This window comes from Pteronotus mesoamericanus, unplaced genomic scaffold, assembly GCF_021234165.1.
Source record: "Pteronotus mesoamericanus isolate MK-2021 breed Mesoamerican mustached bat unplaced genomic scaffold, CSHL_Meso_final contig_29, whole genome shotgun sequence".
Taxonomy (NCBI): domain Eukaryota; kingdom Metazoa; phylum Chordata; class Mammalia; order Chiroptera; family Mormoopidae; genus Pteronotus; species Pteronotus mesoamericanus.
Genome location: NW_026555123.1, coordinates 5,178,813 through 5,195,410, shown reverse-complemented (window position 1 = coordinate 5,195,410; position 16,598 = coordinate 5,178,813). Strand labels below are relative to the sequence as shown.

The window sequence follows — 16,598 nt, the reverse complement described above, 5'->3', positions numbered from 1 at the left end:
GGTGCCCAGGGCCCCGTGCACTGGCCTCCCTGAGCGGTGGCTGTCAGCGCCCGTCCCATGGAGGACGGTTGCCAGCCTCACACGCCTTCACTGTCAGCCTGTGGGTGTCCTTAAAGCTGACAATGTCCTTTGTCAACAACATCTAGCTGGGTCTTGGTTGGGTTTTTTTGTTCTTTTTGTTGTTTTGTTTTTATCCATTTGGCTACTCTGCACCTTTTTTTGGAGAATTTAATCTATTTACATTTAAACTCATCACCGGTAGGTATGGGCTTACTATTGCCATTGATTTCTGGTTGTCTTGTAATTCCTTTCTTTTGTTTGTGATTTGATGACTTTGACTTCTTACTAAAAAGTTTTTCAATTGTTTCTCTAAAAAGAATGGGCCACAAATGACGTGTAGATGACGTTACCGTCTTCCCGAAGCCAGGGCCTCCACCGCGGCCCTGCGGAGGCGAGGCTGACGCCTGGACGCCGTCCGCGTTCCGGTGCTTATTTCCTCACACCTTGTGTTCCTGCAGTAGATCGGGGGACCAGAGGGAGATGGTTAGCACCCAGTAAATCCGTTGGCGGGGGGAGCCGCTGGTTGCCTTTCTGAGTGTTCCTCCAGTCTTTTTCCTCTGCGCGCGCACACACCCTGTTTAAAATAAAAGCAGCATTCTCTGCGTGCTAAGTGAATCATGAACGTTTGTCGTAACATAGGACCTTCCCCTAGAACATTAACTCTCACACACTGCGCATCACTGAGCAGCTCATCATATTGGCCATTTTCTTCTCTGTAGACATTTATTTCCAGTATCTTCAAGCAGTGCTTTTTAGATTAGCTGTTAAAAACGTTAAGTGACCCATTCTCCCTTCTATGACTCCTTTCTTTCCGAAAGGTTCTTTTCTGGCAGATCATAGCGTTGGAAGAGGAGGAGCGGTGGAGCCACGCGGGCCCTGGGCTGGAGCCCTGCTTGGCCAGCCACACGTGGGCCCCGTGACTCAGGCAGAAATGCCGGGTACAGGGTGGGGCAGAGCAGGGCCGCAGGTGTTCGTATGGAAAATAACACAATAACTAATAAAGTAACAGCACAAGAATAAACTCACACTTATTCTTGTTGCACATACTCACCACTGTAACCCGAATCCTGCTCTGCCGCACGCTGCTGCGTGACCTCAGACAGGAGTGGCCGAGGCGGAGTCTCCTCGCAGACCAGCGTTTCCTAATCCCCTCTTCCTCCTGTCCAGTGCTTTGCTCAGGCCCAGTGCCGGCCTCAGGGAGCTCTGCAAAGGCCTTTTAATCCCTTTTCTTCCCAGACAAAGAGACACAACTGGTTTTTAGTAATCAACTTGCGGCAGCTTATATCCACTTTCTAGTTGTCAGTTTTAATGTGGTTTTCCCCCTTCTCTTTTTCTCCTAGAGATAAGATTTCAGTTTCCACAGTTGACTGGAGTGCTTACCCTTGCTTTCTTTATTCATAATTGTATTATCACACTCTTAAAGAACAACAGGAACCAAGAGAACAATGTGAGTAATTATCTGAGGAATTGATTTTTGTTACCGGGTCTTAATTTTTAAATTTAAGCCATAATGCAGTGGTTGGCAAACTCTCTGTAAAGGTGCAGATGTAAATATTTGAAGCCTTGCAGGACATGTGATCTTGGTGACAACCGCCAAGGCCGCTGGTGTGGCATTGAGTAGCCATGGACAACGTGTAAACAAACGCTGGTGGCTCTGTTTCAAGCAAACTGTATTTACTGCAACAGAGAGCCGGCTGGTTTCAGCGGTGGCCGCAGGTCCCCAGCCCCTCCTTGAGCGAACCCTGAAACATAGATGCATGGCCGGGAGCCAACAGCGGCGACTGCCTCTGTAAAAATACCGAGGTGGCCTAAAAGGAAAGGGGAAACAAAGAATTCATGGGACAGATAGAAAGCAAATGGCAAGATAATAGACTTAAACCCAATGATATTGATAATTACCTTGAATAAAGTGGTCTAAATACTGCAGTTAAAACATAGGCATTGTCAGACTGATTAAGAAAAGAAAACCTAACTACAGTATATGCCCCCTGTAAGGAACTTACCTTAAATATAAAGATACGCCATAAAGGCACTGAACAGAAAACAGTAGAGTGGTTGGTTTAATGTCAAGGCAGACTTCAGAACGATGAGTATTGCCGAAATAGAGAGGTGCGTTACATAATGATCGTTAGGGATCGATTCATCAAGAAGAGGTAATAATTCTAGATCTGTGTGCACCCCGCGGCAGAGCTTCCCAATGCCATGTCCAAACTGAAAGGAGAAATGGCCAAATCCACAATTACAATGGGAGATTTCGTGACCCCTCCCTTAATAACTGATAGAACAAATAGAACATAAGTGAGGATACAGAACATCCAAAAAACACTATCAACCCACTTGATCTGATTGACATCTATAAAAGTCTCCTCTCAGACACCAGCAGGAAGGGCTTTGTTTCAGACACGCAGGAACATTTAGCGAGATCGACCATGTAGTGAACAAGTCTCGATAAATTTACAAGGACTGAATTCATGCCAAGTATTTCTTTGACCACAGTGAAGTTAGACATCAATAAAAGAAAGAAATTTTGGAAATTGACAAATGGGTGAAAATTAAACAACATATTCTTATACCAATGGGCCGAAGGGAAATTACAAGAAAAAAAAAAAGAAAATACTTAGAGATTATTGAAAATGAAGACAAAACATATCGGAATTTATAGGATGCAGCTAAAGCAGTGCTTAGAGGGAAATCTATAGCTGTAAACACCTGCCTCAAGCAAGGTCTAATGTCAGTAACCTCACCTTCTAACTGACACACTGGAAGGAGGAGAGCAAACTAAACCCACACAAGCATGTCATCCAGCTCTTTGTGGCCTTGTCTGCAGATTTTGGACGTAAGTCGACAGCTTATAAGCATGCAGACAGAAGTCATGGTGCAGCTCTAACGGAGGCGTGCGCCGCTGTTGGTGAAGTACCAAGGACGGGCGCACCCCCTGGGTGTGGGGACTCTGAGGCAGTTCCAGGGAATGGCTGGCAAAGTCGTTAATGAAGGCAGAACAAGTCTTCCTGAGTAGAAGGAAGTTAGCTCTCAAATGAGGCCAAAAATGTGTGTCTTTTCTGCTACCTGGTAGCATACGCACAGCTTCGTACCTCGGAGTGGAGTCAGCACTGAGTCAAAGTTCACTCTCTTCCCATGAAGTAACTGGCCCTAGAGCCCTCAGCACGGGGGCCGCCTCTCGCGGGGCCTCTCAGAGGCCGGACCTGCCCCTTTGGGTGGCGCGCGGAGAGCCGCTCCTCCGTGTCTGATGGCGCCGGCACCCGCCCCCAGCCCGCCTGTTCCCCTGAGCGCGAGCAGCCAGGCGGCGGGAGCAAGGCCCGGCCGAGCCATGCAGTGGTGGCCACGGCGTCTTTGGGGGTCCTGGCATTGTCCCGCCTCGTCTGGCCCTGCAGAGGGACCCCCGCCCCTGAAGTCGGAAATGGAACCGCTGCTCGGCCAGGAGGGGATCAGCCCAGTCCACTCCAGATCCGAAACCAGACAGGGCCTTCCTTGGTTGGGTTGTCTGTGGTTTTATACCCTGCTTTGCTCTTTAAAAACAAGGCGAAACACTTCATGTCCTAATTCACTTACTTTTCACTTCTTGCTCTGAATCTGGGTGGGCAGGCGCCCGAGCCTCAGCGGAGGTTTTCATATAGGTGTTGGGGGGGTCCAGGAGGTCAGTGCCCTCGTCGCTCTGAGTCATATCTGCCCTGGACAGGGTTTTCCCTGTGCGTGGGACGTGGGACAGATGAGAAGCCAGGCCCGGGAAGCAGGACGTGCCCCTGGCCCTGTGTGCTGCTGGCTCTGAGCGGACATTCCTGCCAACCCTCTGCGCCCCCGCCTCCCGCCCCACCCCATGCTCACGCCGGACGCAGGGGACAGACCTCCTCTGTGGGAGGGACTCTCCACGCACCACACTTCAGATCGTCGCTTGTGCCTCTTCTTAAATAGATACTTTACCCGGAGCCTCGTGTTCTAAGGGGCAGCCTCTCCTGCTGTTTCCCATGACGTGGCCTTTGAAGAGGCTGCGTGTCCTGGCCCAGCTCGGGGACGGCTTGCGAGGGAGCCAGGGCGCAGCCAGGCCCGCGTGTGCCTGTGCGTGTGCGTGTGCGTGTGCTGCTCCCAGTTGCCCAGGATCATGCTGACCTGCAGCTGCTTCGATATTAAAGTAGCCCTTCTGTTCATTAGGGTGTTTTTCAGGTGGGAACAGATAGGCAGCTCCTGACCTCACTCTACTGAAGGTGCTTTCGGGCTGCTATGAGATAGAGCTTTGATGTTAGTGTTTCTCTTGCGTCTTTAAGTGTGCTCAGCTGTCTCCGTTGTCATTCATAACTGTTAGCTCTTGACTGTTCTCTTGGCTGTTGTTCATTGTCTGGGGCACGGTGCTTTGGAGACCGGAGGGTCCCCCTCCCAGGAGCTCGGGGCGTGCAGTCCGGGGCCAGGAGGACGGGCTCGCTGTTGCCTTCGCCGCCTGTCCCCTGGGAGCAGCAGGAGTCCCGGAGCCTCCGTGCGCTAACTCGCTCGCCGGTGAGGCGGCGGAAACGACCGCACCCCCGTCCGGGGGAGCTCTGCGCCGAGCGGCCCCCAGCGATCGCAGCCGGCGCCCGTTGTCTGCCTCGCTGACTGAGCGCCTCCTGGGTGCCGGCGGATCGCAGGCACAGAGCCGGGAGGGGCCCGGCCCTCTCTCCAGGGCCTCCCGGGCCGGTGGTGCGGGCCAGCCGCACTGCAGAACCATGGAAATACCTAAGAATTATTCACCGGGGGCACTTTAAGGGTGTCAGGGGCGTTTTCTTCCCACGTGAGACCCGCCACGTGAATGTGGATTGCTTTTTTAATAGGGGTCACCGACAGTTCCTGTGAAGTGACCGGCCCTAGAGCCCTCAGCACGGGGCCGCCTCTCGCGGGGCCTCTCAGAGTTACCTGTCCTGACACTGCAGCCCCGGCAGCCGTGCAGTGCTGCCCGGCTGGGGCGGGGCGCACCTTACTGGGCAGCCCTTGCGCGTCAGCCCGCTCCCCTCCACCAGATTTACCCCCGGGCGAGCCAAGGGGCGCGTCTCTGCAGGAAGCCTGGCCCAGGGGAGGCGGCGACCTGGGGCCGCCAGGGTAAAGGCTGCCGGGCGGTGGCCGCTGTCCCTTCCCTGCGGAGCTCACTGCGACCCAGCCGCCTGGCCCCCAGGCCTTGCGTTTCATAGGACTGCCCTGTCCCGGAGTGGCACTGAGCGGGCTGCGGGGGGCTGACCTCGAAGCTTTGCAACCTGAGACCACCCCCCTTGGGTGGGAAAGCAAGAGGCGTGCGGTTCACTTCTGTGGGTGCCGCGCAAGCCCACGAGGCCGGTCAGGGGTGAGCCCGGAGCCCCATGGCCTTTGAAGCCCGCGGGGGTGCGGTCAGCCCCTCTGTGCTCCGCCCTGGGCCCGGGCGCTTTGGGAAGGCCCAGCCACCCGCCACGGACGCCGCCGGGCCTCGGGAGGGGACCCCGGGTTGGTTTTCCAGCTGGATGTCCGCTCAGGCCCCACTGTGTGTTACTTGGCTTTTAAGTGAATTTATCAGCACTCAAGTTTATAACTCTCTGCTGTTGCTTTAGCTCATTTAAGAAAGAAGTGTGTCCAAAAATCAGAAACGCTCCCTAATACCAAATGTCCAGTTACCGTGCTATCAAACCAAAGCAAAATTGTATATAATTTTTCTTTATCTGTTTTCTTAGCTGGCAAAGCAGTTTGTGTTTGAAATGAAAAATGAGTTGTCCTTTGCCATAATCGAGTTGTACGGAACTGTTTGGCCATCACTTGAGTGCTGACGGACACCAGCCTGGTGAGCCGCGGGGCCTGTGCTGTGGGGACCGACAGCCGGCCGCCCTCAACATCCTGGGGCCTTCGACTTCGCTCGGAGGAGGCGGGGCGAGGGCCACCCTGGAGGAGAGCGACCCACTTCACGCGATGCTCTGCGTGTGTTTGCTGGTTCTGGCAACAGCTCTGTGCGGCTGTGGGAACAGCTGCCTTCTGATTTCCTTTTGTTTGCTGTTTAGGTGTACGAAGCTTGTCTTCAGTGCCTGCTTACTGTCTGCTCTTTAAGTAGCCTCTCTCCTTCATTTAATATATTTTATTACGTAGCAGCCTCTTTTGGTCTAGGCATGCTTTGAAGGTTTAACTTAATTTACTAAAAGGAAGAATTTTGAATTCCATAGGTCATAGGTGGCTTAGCCTTGACTTCTTGTTATCCCTTAACTCTATTATTTTAGTTAAACATTTTAAAAGTTGGTAAATAAATTAGGTTTGAAGTCAAGCCAGTGTTCCCATTGTGTTACACCACCTCTCCTGTTAGCTTCTAAGGTGGCCAGTAGGTCGCTCGGCCTGCGTGCTCTGGAACAGTGAACGTGCGGCCAGGCTAACTCATAGGGCTGCGAGTTTGGTTCTGGTTACTTTCTGAGAACAGGAGGCCCATGTGCACACAATACACATGCGGCCAGAGAGGAGCGGCGTGCGCGCCCCCTGCTCGGACAGCCCGCTGCAGGCGGGCCGCGCGCTGAGGACGCTCTGCTCCCCGCAGGTGAGGGACCTGTCCATCGCCTACCTGCTGGTGACGCTGACCTACCTCTACATCGGAGTCCTGGTGTTTGCTTCGTTCCCTTCACCACCGCTCCCTAAAGGATGCATCGCGCAGGTGAGGCTCTGCACGCCTCCCCGGCCCCGTGCGTGGGCCCTGGCCCCGCATCTGCCCCCACCCCGCCCGCCGGGGACGCCCCAGCACGTTTGCGCCGCTGCCGCCACCGCCCCCTCGCCCCGGGCACTCAGCCCTGCCCACCCCGAGACTCCCTGAGCTGCGCGCTCTCCCGGAGGCTGTCCGTTGGGCTCTTGGAGGAAACCCGCCTCCCGCTGGCACCTGTGACTCCGATCAAGGGCCCTTGTCACGCCCCTCTGCCGAGGGCACATTCGGCTCCCGAGGGCTCTGGAGCCCCGGCCCCAGGTGTCCCTTCAAGGCTAGCATGCCCTGCTGACGGGCAGCAAACCAGGCAGAGAGACGGACGGAGTACAAGAGACTTTTTTTACTAAGAGGTTGCCGTAAGTAAGATTTTCCCTGACTTGAGCCATTGGGAACTTAGCCATAGAACATTCTGGAGTCTAGTATGACTGCAGAATTTCTCACCAAAAAAAAAACCCCAAAGCAGTAGCTTTTCCCAGGGGACCCGATTTCTGGTCAGAAAGAAGCTCCCCTGGGAGAGTGTCGTGGAGCAGACAGCGTGACTGCCCCCAGGAGCGGGACAGAGGCTCCTTCAGCCCCGCAGAGTGACCGTTGCCCTCGCTTTTGTGGAGAAGTTGGTTGGCAGCCAGGAATGGCCTCTCTGGGTTCCTTCATTCCAGAAGTTCTTTGGCAGCTGAACGTTTGCTGAAAATTCCCCGGCATGGACAATCCCACGTCAAGCCCACTCCCTTGGGAATAGGAATAGCTGTGGTATTTTATTTCAAAAGTGGGGGAAAATGAGTGATTACCTATTCTGTAGATGCCAAGCTAAAATGGAGGAAAGACTCACGAAAGGAAATAGAAACAAATCCCTTTCTACTCAGTGATGGACTGTAAGTAGTGAGGATCCTGGGGACAGAGAGGCTCTGTCGTGGTGACTTGGAAAGGCCTCCGAGCGCCAGGGCTCGCGAGGGGGACAGCAGCCCGTGAGCGCACGTGGACACGTTCGGACAGACTGTCATGGGGCCCTTGCAGAGCAGAGCGCCCCACTGTCCCTGGTAGAGGACAGGCCTCGTTGTTTGCATGTCAAGCCAGCGGCAGGCTGACCCTCCTGTGAGCCGGAGTGCAAGGCCGTCTGTGGACGTGGCTGACCCTGCCCGGGTCCGAACGCCGCGCCCCACAGAGGCCGCCCGTCCGCAGGGCGCGGCGTGGGCCCCGGCTCACAGGGCCCCGGCTCACAGCGGGCGGGGGCATCCCGCCTCCTGAGGGGCGTGCACTGAATTCACATTTTAACACGACTCCGTTCTCATTCTCTCTCTCTCTCTCTCTCTCTCTCTCTCTCTCTCTCGGGTCAGAATTTCTTAGACAACTTCCCCAGCAGCGACATCCTGTCTTTCATTGCGAGGATCTTCCTGCTGTTCCAGATGATGACCGTGTACCCACTCCTGGGCTACTTGGCGCGCGTCCAGCTCCTGGGCCAAGTCTTCGGGGACGTGTATCCCAGGTGAGGGCTCTTCTCCAGGCCAGCACGACGTGCCGAGCCACCGGCGATGGGGCAAACAGGTCGTCTGGAAATGTGACTGCTCCCGTTGCTATAAAATATGCCCCATGAACATGGTTACCAGGGACAAGTCATTGCTGTTCTTTCCCCTGGAGGCCTCACAAACAGAAGGCACTTCCAGCCCAGGGTTAGTTACAGCCTGTCCCACCGGCAGAGTTACACCAGGTCCGATGCCAGCTGTCCATCGTACGGGTTGGTTGCTGTTAGTCCTCACCTTGCCAGAAGCTACTCATATAAAGACCCTGCGTTAGCTAAAGAGAAGCAGCTCTTTCATTTGAGTCAGTGGTCCTGGGACTCGCTGGTTACTTGTCTGTTGACGGACATTCCCGCGTTCCCACATGAGTGGTAGTTGGCCCGTCAGAAGACGCGACCCGAGATTTGAGCAGAGGCCCTGCCCCTGGGACTGCCGCAGTGACGCCGTGCTGGTCCGTCTCTTGCTGGCGGCGGAGGGGGCGCGAGTGCCCCTCAGCCGGGAGGTGTGGCCACGTGCCGCGCCAGGCCCCCCGAAACGTCCGGGGGGCCCGCTGGCTCCAGCTCTCGCAGCCAGTTTTATTAGAGATTCCTCGCGACGAAGAGTGGTAACTTTTCTTACTTTTCCTAGTCCTAACCTATTTCATTGGTAATAAATGATCTTAGATGAAGACAACTTTTGGATAAAGTTTGAAAAAAGTTACATTGACAGTAACCAACAAACAAATGATCTTAATCACTTCTTCTTTGAAGTGAATGGACACCGTCTGTCCCCCATTAAATAAATAAATAGTTATAAATGTGTTGGTTTAAAAGCCATAAACAGTTCAAACTGAAGTCCAGAGTCCCAGTCTCCGGCAGCGACTGCAGCAGCAGCCGCCGTGGTGCCGGTGTGGCTCAGCCAGAGACCGGTGCGGGCGAGTGGACGGCGCCCCGGGTCGCCACCCGTGCGGCCTCCGCCTTCACCGGGGTAGACGGGGCGCCGTGAAGTCACAGATGGACGCGCGCTCGGTGACAGCGCGGTTCCCGTCCTCTGCCGTCGTCATGCACGATGGTGGCCGTTAGAATGTTTTTCTTCTTGGGAAAAGCCCGGGCTTTCCCCTGCGTTCCCCTCGGTGGCGTCCCCTCCCCCACCACGGAACACACGCCGCCGCCCCCTCCGGCCACGAGCAGCCTGCAGGCTGCGTCCCTCGGGGCGTGCTTTTTGGTCCTGCGACCCCGTGACACTCCGAAAGCTTATTGCGGACCCCAGGGGCTTTAGTGTGTGTCTGTCAATATCAAACATGTAAAAAATTAAAGCCAGGAATTTTAAAAGTATTCATTTTTTTTAAAAGCAATAATAAAACCATTACTTGTTAACATAAATAACATTCACGAATAACTATTTCCAAAGTAACTTGTATATTTTGAAAACTCTTTAACGTCTGATTTGTGGTAATTGGATTCTTTTATCTTCTGCATTCAAACTGCTGTCATATGTTGTCTTTATTTAAGTGTGTGAACAATGCGCCCCCTTCACATAGACGCCTAGTTGGGAAAAGGAGCACTTTCGTAGCCCTTCAGGTCATTGTGGATTTCTTCTTTGATACTCAGCCAAACCTTGTCAAGTGCTTGTTCCTTAAAAATCAGTTAAATCTGAAGCTCAGTTACATTAAAACCCGTCGATCTGTCCGACACTTTGGCTTTTTCCCCCACGCATGGTTTTGTGTAACTTCATGTTTAGTCATTTGGAACACACTGGTTCGCTGAGTTCTGAGGCGCTTCCAAATGTTGACACATGTCATTATACAGTGTCAAGACACACATTTGTTCATATTCTCATCGATTTCATTATGTCTTTAAATACTGGGAAACCAGCGAGCACAGGGGAGCAATTACAAGGTCTCCAAAATTCTTATTTCGCTTGAAAGCTCCAGTCTTATCGTCGACCACATACACCACCATTTGTTTTCCTTGGAATGGCAGGTGTCACTCGTTTGCAAGAAAATGTCAGATGCCCAAGGCTGAAGGGCCATCTCTCTCCACCCTTCAGTGAAAACAGCGTCCCTGGGGCAGAGGGCTGGGCGCCCAGCGGCGCAGCCTAGAGCTTCCCCGACAGCCCCAGCCTTGGAGCCCGGCAGGCGTGTACTGCGCTGCACTCGCTGTTGGTGTCCCACGCCTGAGGGGCAGCAGGCTGGTAGCGTTGGCTCCTTCGTGGAGGGCGGTTCTGAGCCACGTCGTGGGGGCGTGTGTGGCCCTGACGCGCCCAGGTGAGGTCGCGCTCCGCTGCCGCCGCCACGTGCGCTACAGGCCGTGACTGTGCCCACGTAGCCTTTGCGGAGCGGCCAGTAACACCTGGTGTGGCCGTGCCCCCGGGGACCAGGGGGGGTGTCGGGCACTGCCCCGGGGCTGGGGTTACGCTCGGGGAGCCACGGCTCTGGGAGATGCAGGAGGCTGCTCCCTCTCCCAGCGCAGGAGCAGCACAGGCCCGGGCCCCGAGGACGCCGAGGCTGGGGTTGCGGGGAGGCAGTGAGGCTTGGAGCCCTGGGTGTTTTCGTAGTTCACCAGGGTGTATGACTAACCACTTGCTTGTGTAAATAATTTTTGTTTTTAATTCTCTTTGTAATCTTTACCTGGGATGGATTCGCCGTTGACAGTTTGGGCTCCAGCGGCACTTCCCTGTGTCCGTTCGGCTTTTAGGGGCCATGTCCTTGAAAAGGGGGTTATTTCCTGAGCATCAGGTTTCATCTACTTTATTTTTATTTGTGTCCAAATTGATTCCCAGACCTTGAATTATTAACGTCTAGTTTAAGGATTTAGTAGTTCTGTTCATTGAAAAGACGGAGGAGCCTTTCGTGGCTGAATCTGAAAAATAAAAACCTCATTTTGCCTATTCCTTGATTTATCTAATTATAAAAGTAAAATAAGCACCTTTAAAAATTGTGAAATATAGAAAAGAAAAAAAATTACCCCAAATCTTAACACCATCACTACTGTCTTTTTAGTGTCTTTCCTCCTGAAATTTTTCAAGTGTTTTCCGATTCTCCTGTTTAGACTCTAACCAGCTTTTTCCCAAGTTGCCCAGATAGAGTTTTGCCATGTGGGTAACAACAAGTGTTTTTAATAATTTTTAATATTTTCCATCATGTAAATTGTTACCTTGCTGTATGTCTAGGATACTTCTGCTTTTTCATGAGTATCTTTACGATAATAGGTTTTTCAAGATCTGACTACTTTCTAAGGCGCTCTGAGTGGAGCTGGAGGCCCAGGTGCGCGAACCCCAACACAGGCCCCCCGGGCAGCTCCTGTAAAGGGACCCCTTCGCAGCAGAGCGCAGCCGTGGGCCCATCCCCAGCCCTGCCTGCCGCCACCCCCTCTCTCTGCTGTGATTCAAGTGTCAAGCGTAGGACATTCTGGCATTAAAGATGTTCATAAAGAATCGTATCCTCATATTAATGGTTCTGATTTGCCTGTATTTATATTTTTTCTTTCCTCCAAACTCTCTCATCAACTTCTAGCATCTTCCATGTGCTGGTTCTTAACCTGATGATTGTGGGAGCCGGAGTGGTCATGGCCTGTTTCTACCCCAACATCGGAGGCATCATCAGGTACGGCGGCCGTGAGGGCCCTGCCCCTCCCAGGGGGACCCTTCCTGCGCTTCCGGTTGCTGTCGTTGCTGCTGTGACTTAGCTGCGCAGAACGTCGGAGTTTGAGGCCAGTGGCACGCAGGTGGCCTTCCCTGGCATCGGCTGGGGGCCCGCTGTCTCCGCTGACGCGTGGTTCTAACTGGGCGCGCCCTTATCCCTTAGCTCGGGGCACCTGTTCCTCTCTTTTTTCCCTTCATCTCATTGTTTTCTACTGTATTCCTCTCTTCTTACCCGAAATACAAACGTCTATTTAGTAAGTAATATAGAACTTCTTGGGGTGCCTGGGAGGTCTCCCACATGTCAAGGCTGCATCCTGATCTCCCTAATCCGTTCCTGCTCGAGAACGTATTGCAGCACCGGCTGCCGTGGGAAGGGAAGAGTTCGGACCCCAGGTGGCCCTGCCCTTAATAGCCTCCCTCCAAGAGCCGTGCGGCGTTGGAGAGAGCGAGGAGCAGGCTGGGGGTGGGGTCGTGACCTCGGAGTCTCAGGGAACTCCGGGTCCCCACGAGCTCCGGAACCCCTGGAAAGCAGGGCGGAGCCCTGCAGCGAGGAGCCAGCCTCCCCTGAGACGGCGGCAGACGCCGAGGCTCACGGGGCGTGGGGCACCCACGTCCCGAGCAGGCCGCTCCCGGGGCGGGGAGGGCTGTGCGTCCGCGGTGTTCAGGCTGACCGCGGGGGCGCGCGGTCCTCCTCGCCCAGCAGATGCTGGCCGTCCTTCCGCTGCTCGGGTGCACCGGCGGCTCCTAAAACATCAAAGGGGGAGCAGGGCCGGTCCCCAGATGTGCCTGGGGATGCGGCCTCGGCCACGGAGACTCAGGAACGATGGAGACTTGGGGGAGGAATGAAAGGCTTTTTGTCGAGCAGATGCCTTAAAGATGAACAGGAAATGACGCTGTCTGTTAAGTTAGCAAGTAAAATGAGTTGCTTTATTTATGTCGGCAGGAAGGGAGTCAGATAGTTTTGTTCTCCCAGACCGAGGAGGGTTCACTTGCACTGCACTCGTCTTACTTGTGCATGAGAAAAAGCAGAACGCGGGCGGAGATGAGCTCAGATCGCTTTCCCTGCAGGTACTCGGGCGCCGCCTGCGGCCTGGCCTTCGTGTTCATCTACCCGGCGCTCACCTACATCCTCGCCCTCCGCCAGGAGGGCCGGCTGACGTGGCCCGCGCTCCTCTCCCACGCGGTCATCATCGTCCTGGGCCTGGCCAACCTGGCCGCCCAGTTTTTTATGTGAAATCCTCCCCCGTCCTCACGAGGTCTCCCGCGGCACCTGGAACCGCGACAGCAGCCACGCCACCTCGCTGGGAGAGGCTGCTGTGGCCATGGTTGGAAATGTGTTCTGGAGAGAACTGGAGACGAGGGAGATAGCCATCCGCTCACCCGCGGCTGTGGGTGGATCGGGCCGTGAGAACGCCCCCCCAGCGCCTCCCACAGCCCCTCGCTGCTGCCCCTGTTCTCGCTTCTGTCCCGCGCGGGCTGTCTGCCTTGGGAGGCGTGGGCTGTGTTTTGCTTTTTGGCGCATGGTGGGCGGGCGCATCTGCCACAATAAAGGTCCTCAGGGTGTCGCGCGGCCACGCTTCGCCAGGTTCTGTTTCTGCTCCTCCTCCAGCGTGTCCGCCTGCTTTGTGTTACCTGCTAGACCACTCTTGCCATATCCCCAGACCTCTGGGGTTGGGGACAGTCAACCAAATACCTCATTTTTAAAAAGACATCTCCCCGACGCTGGTGTTAATAGAGTGAACTTCTAACCATGCCCTCGATCTCTGTCTGAGAGAAGGGGAGGAAGAAAGGCATCGCCACAGGCCCCATGGTCATGAAAATTATGCAAAATAAATGAACAAACAGAGTTGGCTGCTGTCTGACTTTGCTTGTGTTTCCAATCCAGTACCAGGGACTTAGGTCAAAACTGTAGTTCTCCAGCCAGACTTTGTATAGGGTCGGGTATGGTTGCCCCCACAGAGCCAGGGGGCGGGGTTGGGGGGAGGGCCCCGTGGGGAAGGGCGCGGGAAGCCTGGCTGAGGGCAACGTGAGGCCCCGGGAGCAGGGAGTGGCGGAAGGGCGCCGAGGGCTCCCTCCCGGCATGTTCTCCGGTGAGGCGGGTCCGCCGCCCGGGAAAAGGCCGGTCCTGCGTGAGGTACGGCCTCAGTACTGGCAGGGAGAGGCCAGATGCCCCAAGAAAACTCCGTGGCTCTGACACAAGGGTTAGGGAGCCTGAATTCTTGGAATCGACAGCCTCCCCTTTTTTGTTCAAACTAGAAGGTGAACCAGAATCAAAGTCCGTGTCTTCTCTTTGATACAACCTCCTCGTTCCACAGAAAAGCTAGATTTCTCTAATTCCTGGCTAACACCGGAAACCACACTGTGTTCATGCACATCCTGCCGCCAGGGCGGCGTGTAGATTCATGTTCTTCCCTCCCTTGGAGAACAATGGTGAAGTCGCTGCCTTAGTCAGCAAGGAGCCCCGGGCTCAGGAGCAGCCAGAAGCTACTCCCGCGGGCGCTCAGTCCTGCCCACAGGCGCAGATTTACAGGGAGGAGCTCATTTCCTGAAGCTCCTGTGAAAGGCTCCTGTGACCCTCCTCGGGCAAACACAGAGGAAGAGAAAATAATACGCTTATTCATCATTCACAGAGTGATACTAATAAGATGCTAACAACCCCACAGCACCCAGCCTCGAGATTTGGCCACAACGAGGCTGCTGAGTTCGCTTTGCCTGTCCCCTTCCTCCCTTTTCCACCGAAATAATTAAAGCCAGGCTTGGGTGTTATGTCATTTCTTCTCTACAAACCTTAACAGGCACTAAGTAGCCTTAGAACTCAGCGACACGGAGTGACGGGGACCCTCTCAGGAGTGTTTGTCTGCGGCTGGTAGCAGGTGGGTTACTTAGAAACCTCCGCGTTGGGTGCCCGGGAGTGTGGCGCGTCGAGACCGCGCCCCTGTCCACCCGCCCCCGCCACCTCTCTCTCTCAGTGGTGTCTTCATGGCCTCAGAGTTGGTTCCGTTGGAGACCTAGGAGTCCAGCGCTAGGAGCCTGCTTGGGGCGTCTTCTAGGCTTAATATCTGTTCACCCCTCGCTGCCCTCTCATCTCTAGAAACTTGAAGTGGAGTTTTCATCGTCTCTGTTCAATATGCTCGAATGTTTGAACACATGGAAAAATGACTTGATATATTTTTGCCCATTTCATGATCAAAGTGACTAGGACACTGAATGTATTATGTACTACACTACACGGCAATGTGGGTATTTGCCTATTGGCTTCTATAAAAGACAGTAACTCAGAACTCCCAGCACCCCGCTCGGACGTAGGCTGGAGGGCTTTGCCATCTAGTTTCGGCCCCACCGGCTGCTGTTTCTCTCGGTCAGAGACGTTGAGTGGCGCATGTGCCAGCTCACCCGTGAGTGTGACGTGATGTGAACTCGCTCGGACCCCACTGGAGTCCATTTTACTCTCTCTACTCACATCTCTGGGTTTTCTAATTAAATTCCTTCCACTTTTTGCTCTGATGTGGTTAACTTCAGTTTCTTTGAATTGAGCTTATTTAACCTGCAACCAAGAGCATTATAAAATTAAAAATGGGTTTTTTTAGGGAAGTCGTCCTTAGAAAGGCTCCGGATGAATAGCTGTGCGCTAACACTAAGTCAGAAAAGACAAGGGGATGTCCTTTGACATTTGACACCTTCGGATGATCATCCAAAACCAGCTTTGTCATCACATCCAAAATTACATTGCAGTAAAGAACAAATTAACCCACAAAAGGGACTATACTAAAGAGAAATACTTTATTTACATTAAGTGTATTTTGCAAACACAATATCACTACTATAGAGAGAGTTTTTTGTTTCTATTTGGAGTTTGTTAAGAGAATTTATATCTGCATTTTGACTTACTTCCATGAATATTTAAGTAAACTGTGTTCAGCCCTTTGGGGAACACAAAGGCGTGTCAGACATTCACATCCTAAAGGAGCTCCTGGTCTGGCCGAGGAGCTGTGCAGAGAGAGCTCAACGTGCCGCACGGATGGTTAGCGAAGGAGGAGGGGCCTCGGGGTCGGGGGCTCCGCGGGCACGGGGGCCGCGAGGACCACACTCCTGCTTCTCCTGATAACCGCCCGGAAGTTCAGGACCTTCCCAAGGGGTCTCACTCAACGTAATTGCCTTCCTTTCGGCAAATTTCGTCTAAGGCGAGTTTCACGAGAAGCATCTAACTGCCCCTGCGTCCCAAGCATTACTGCGTCGGCACCGTGAACGCCGTGTGACCCGCCCTGTGGCTCTGCCGCGACAGCAGTCTGTAGGGGAACGGTTAGTACCACGTCGGGCAGGACAGCCAGATCCCATCCTCGTCTCTCCAAGGCTTTTTTAAATGCTGGTCTTCCACACATCAAATGTTCGAGCTCATTAGGAAGGGCAGGGATACAGATGCTGTGTGTTTTCCTCACAAAGCCCTAACCTCTTGCTGCCTAGAATCTGGTGGTGGTTGGTTTTCTCATCCCAACCCCAACGTCCGAAACAAAGTCCAAGCCGAGCTGACACCTAAACAATAGCCCCCGACCTCAGCCTGGGTCTTGAGTGGAAAGTGCCCCAGCCAGCTGGTCCCCGGGGATGTGCTTCAGATCCTGTAAACATGTGTTGCAAAACCGCTCTGACGGGAACCTCGTAACCTAAACAGTGTCCTCTGAAATGTAATCTGTTGTTTTTTTTAATATAAAAGAGATTCAATCAAAATTATG

At 53.8% G+C, this 16,598-nt stretch overlaps 1 protein-coding gene across 1 annotated transcript in view; it reads left to right on the top strand.

Annotated features, from left to right (window-relative positions):
- The window catches only part of SLC38A9 (solute carrier family 38 member 9), a 47,087-nt gene extending 33,378 nt beyond the window's left edge, over positions 1-13,709 (top strand). Inside the window, exons 11-15 of the mRNA XM_054575348.1 lie at positions 1,401-1,507; positions 6,584-6,697; positions 8,071-8,219; positions 11,744-11,833; positions 12,940-13,709. Coding sequence (XP_054431323.1) covers positions 1,401-1,507; positions 6,584-6,697; positions 8,071-8,219; positions 11,744-11,833; positions 12,940-13,105 — 626 coding nt within the window. The 3' untranslated portion in view covers positions 13,106-13,709. The remainder of the gene's footprint in view (positions 1-1,400; positions 1,508-6,583; positions 6,698-8,070; positions 8,220-11,743; positions 11,834-12,939) is intronic.
- Positions 13,710-16,598: the final 2,889 nt, after the last annotated feature.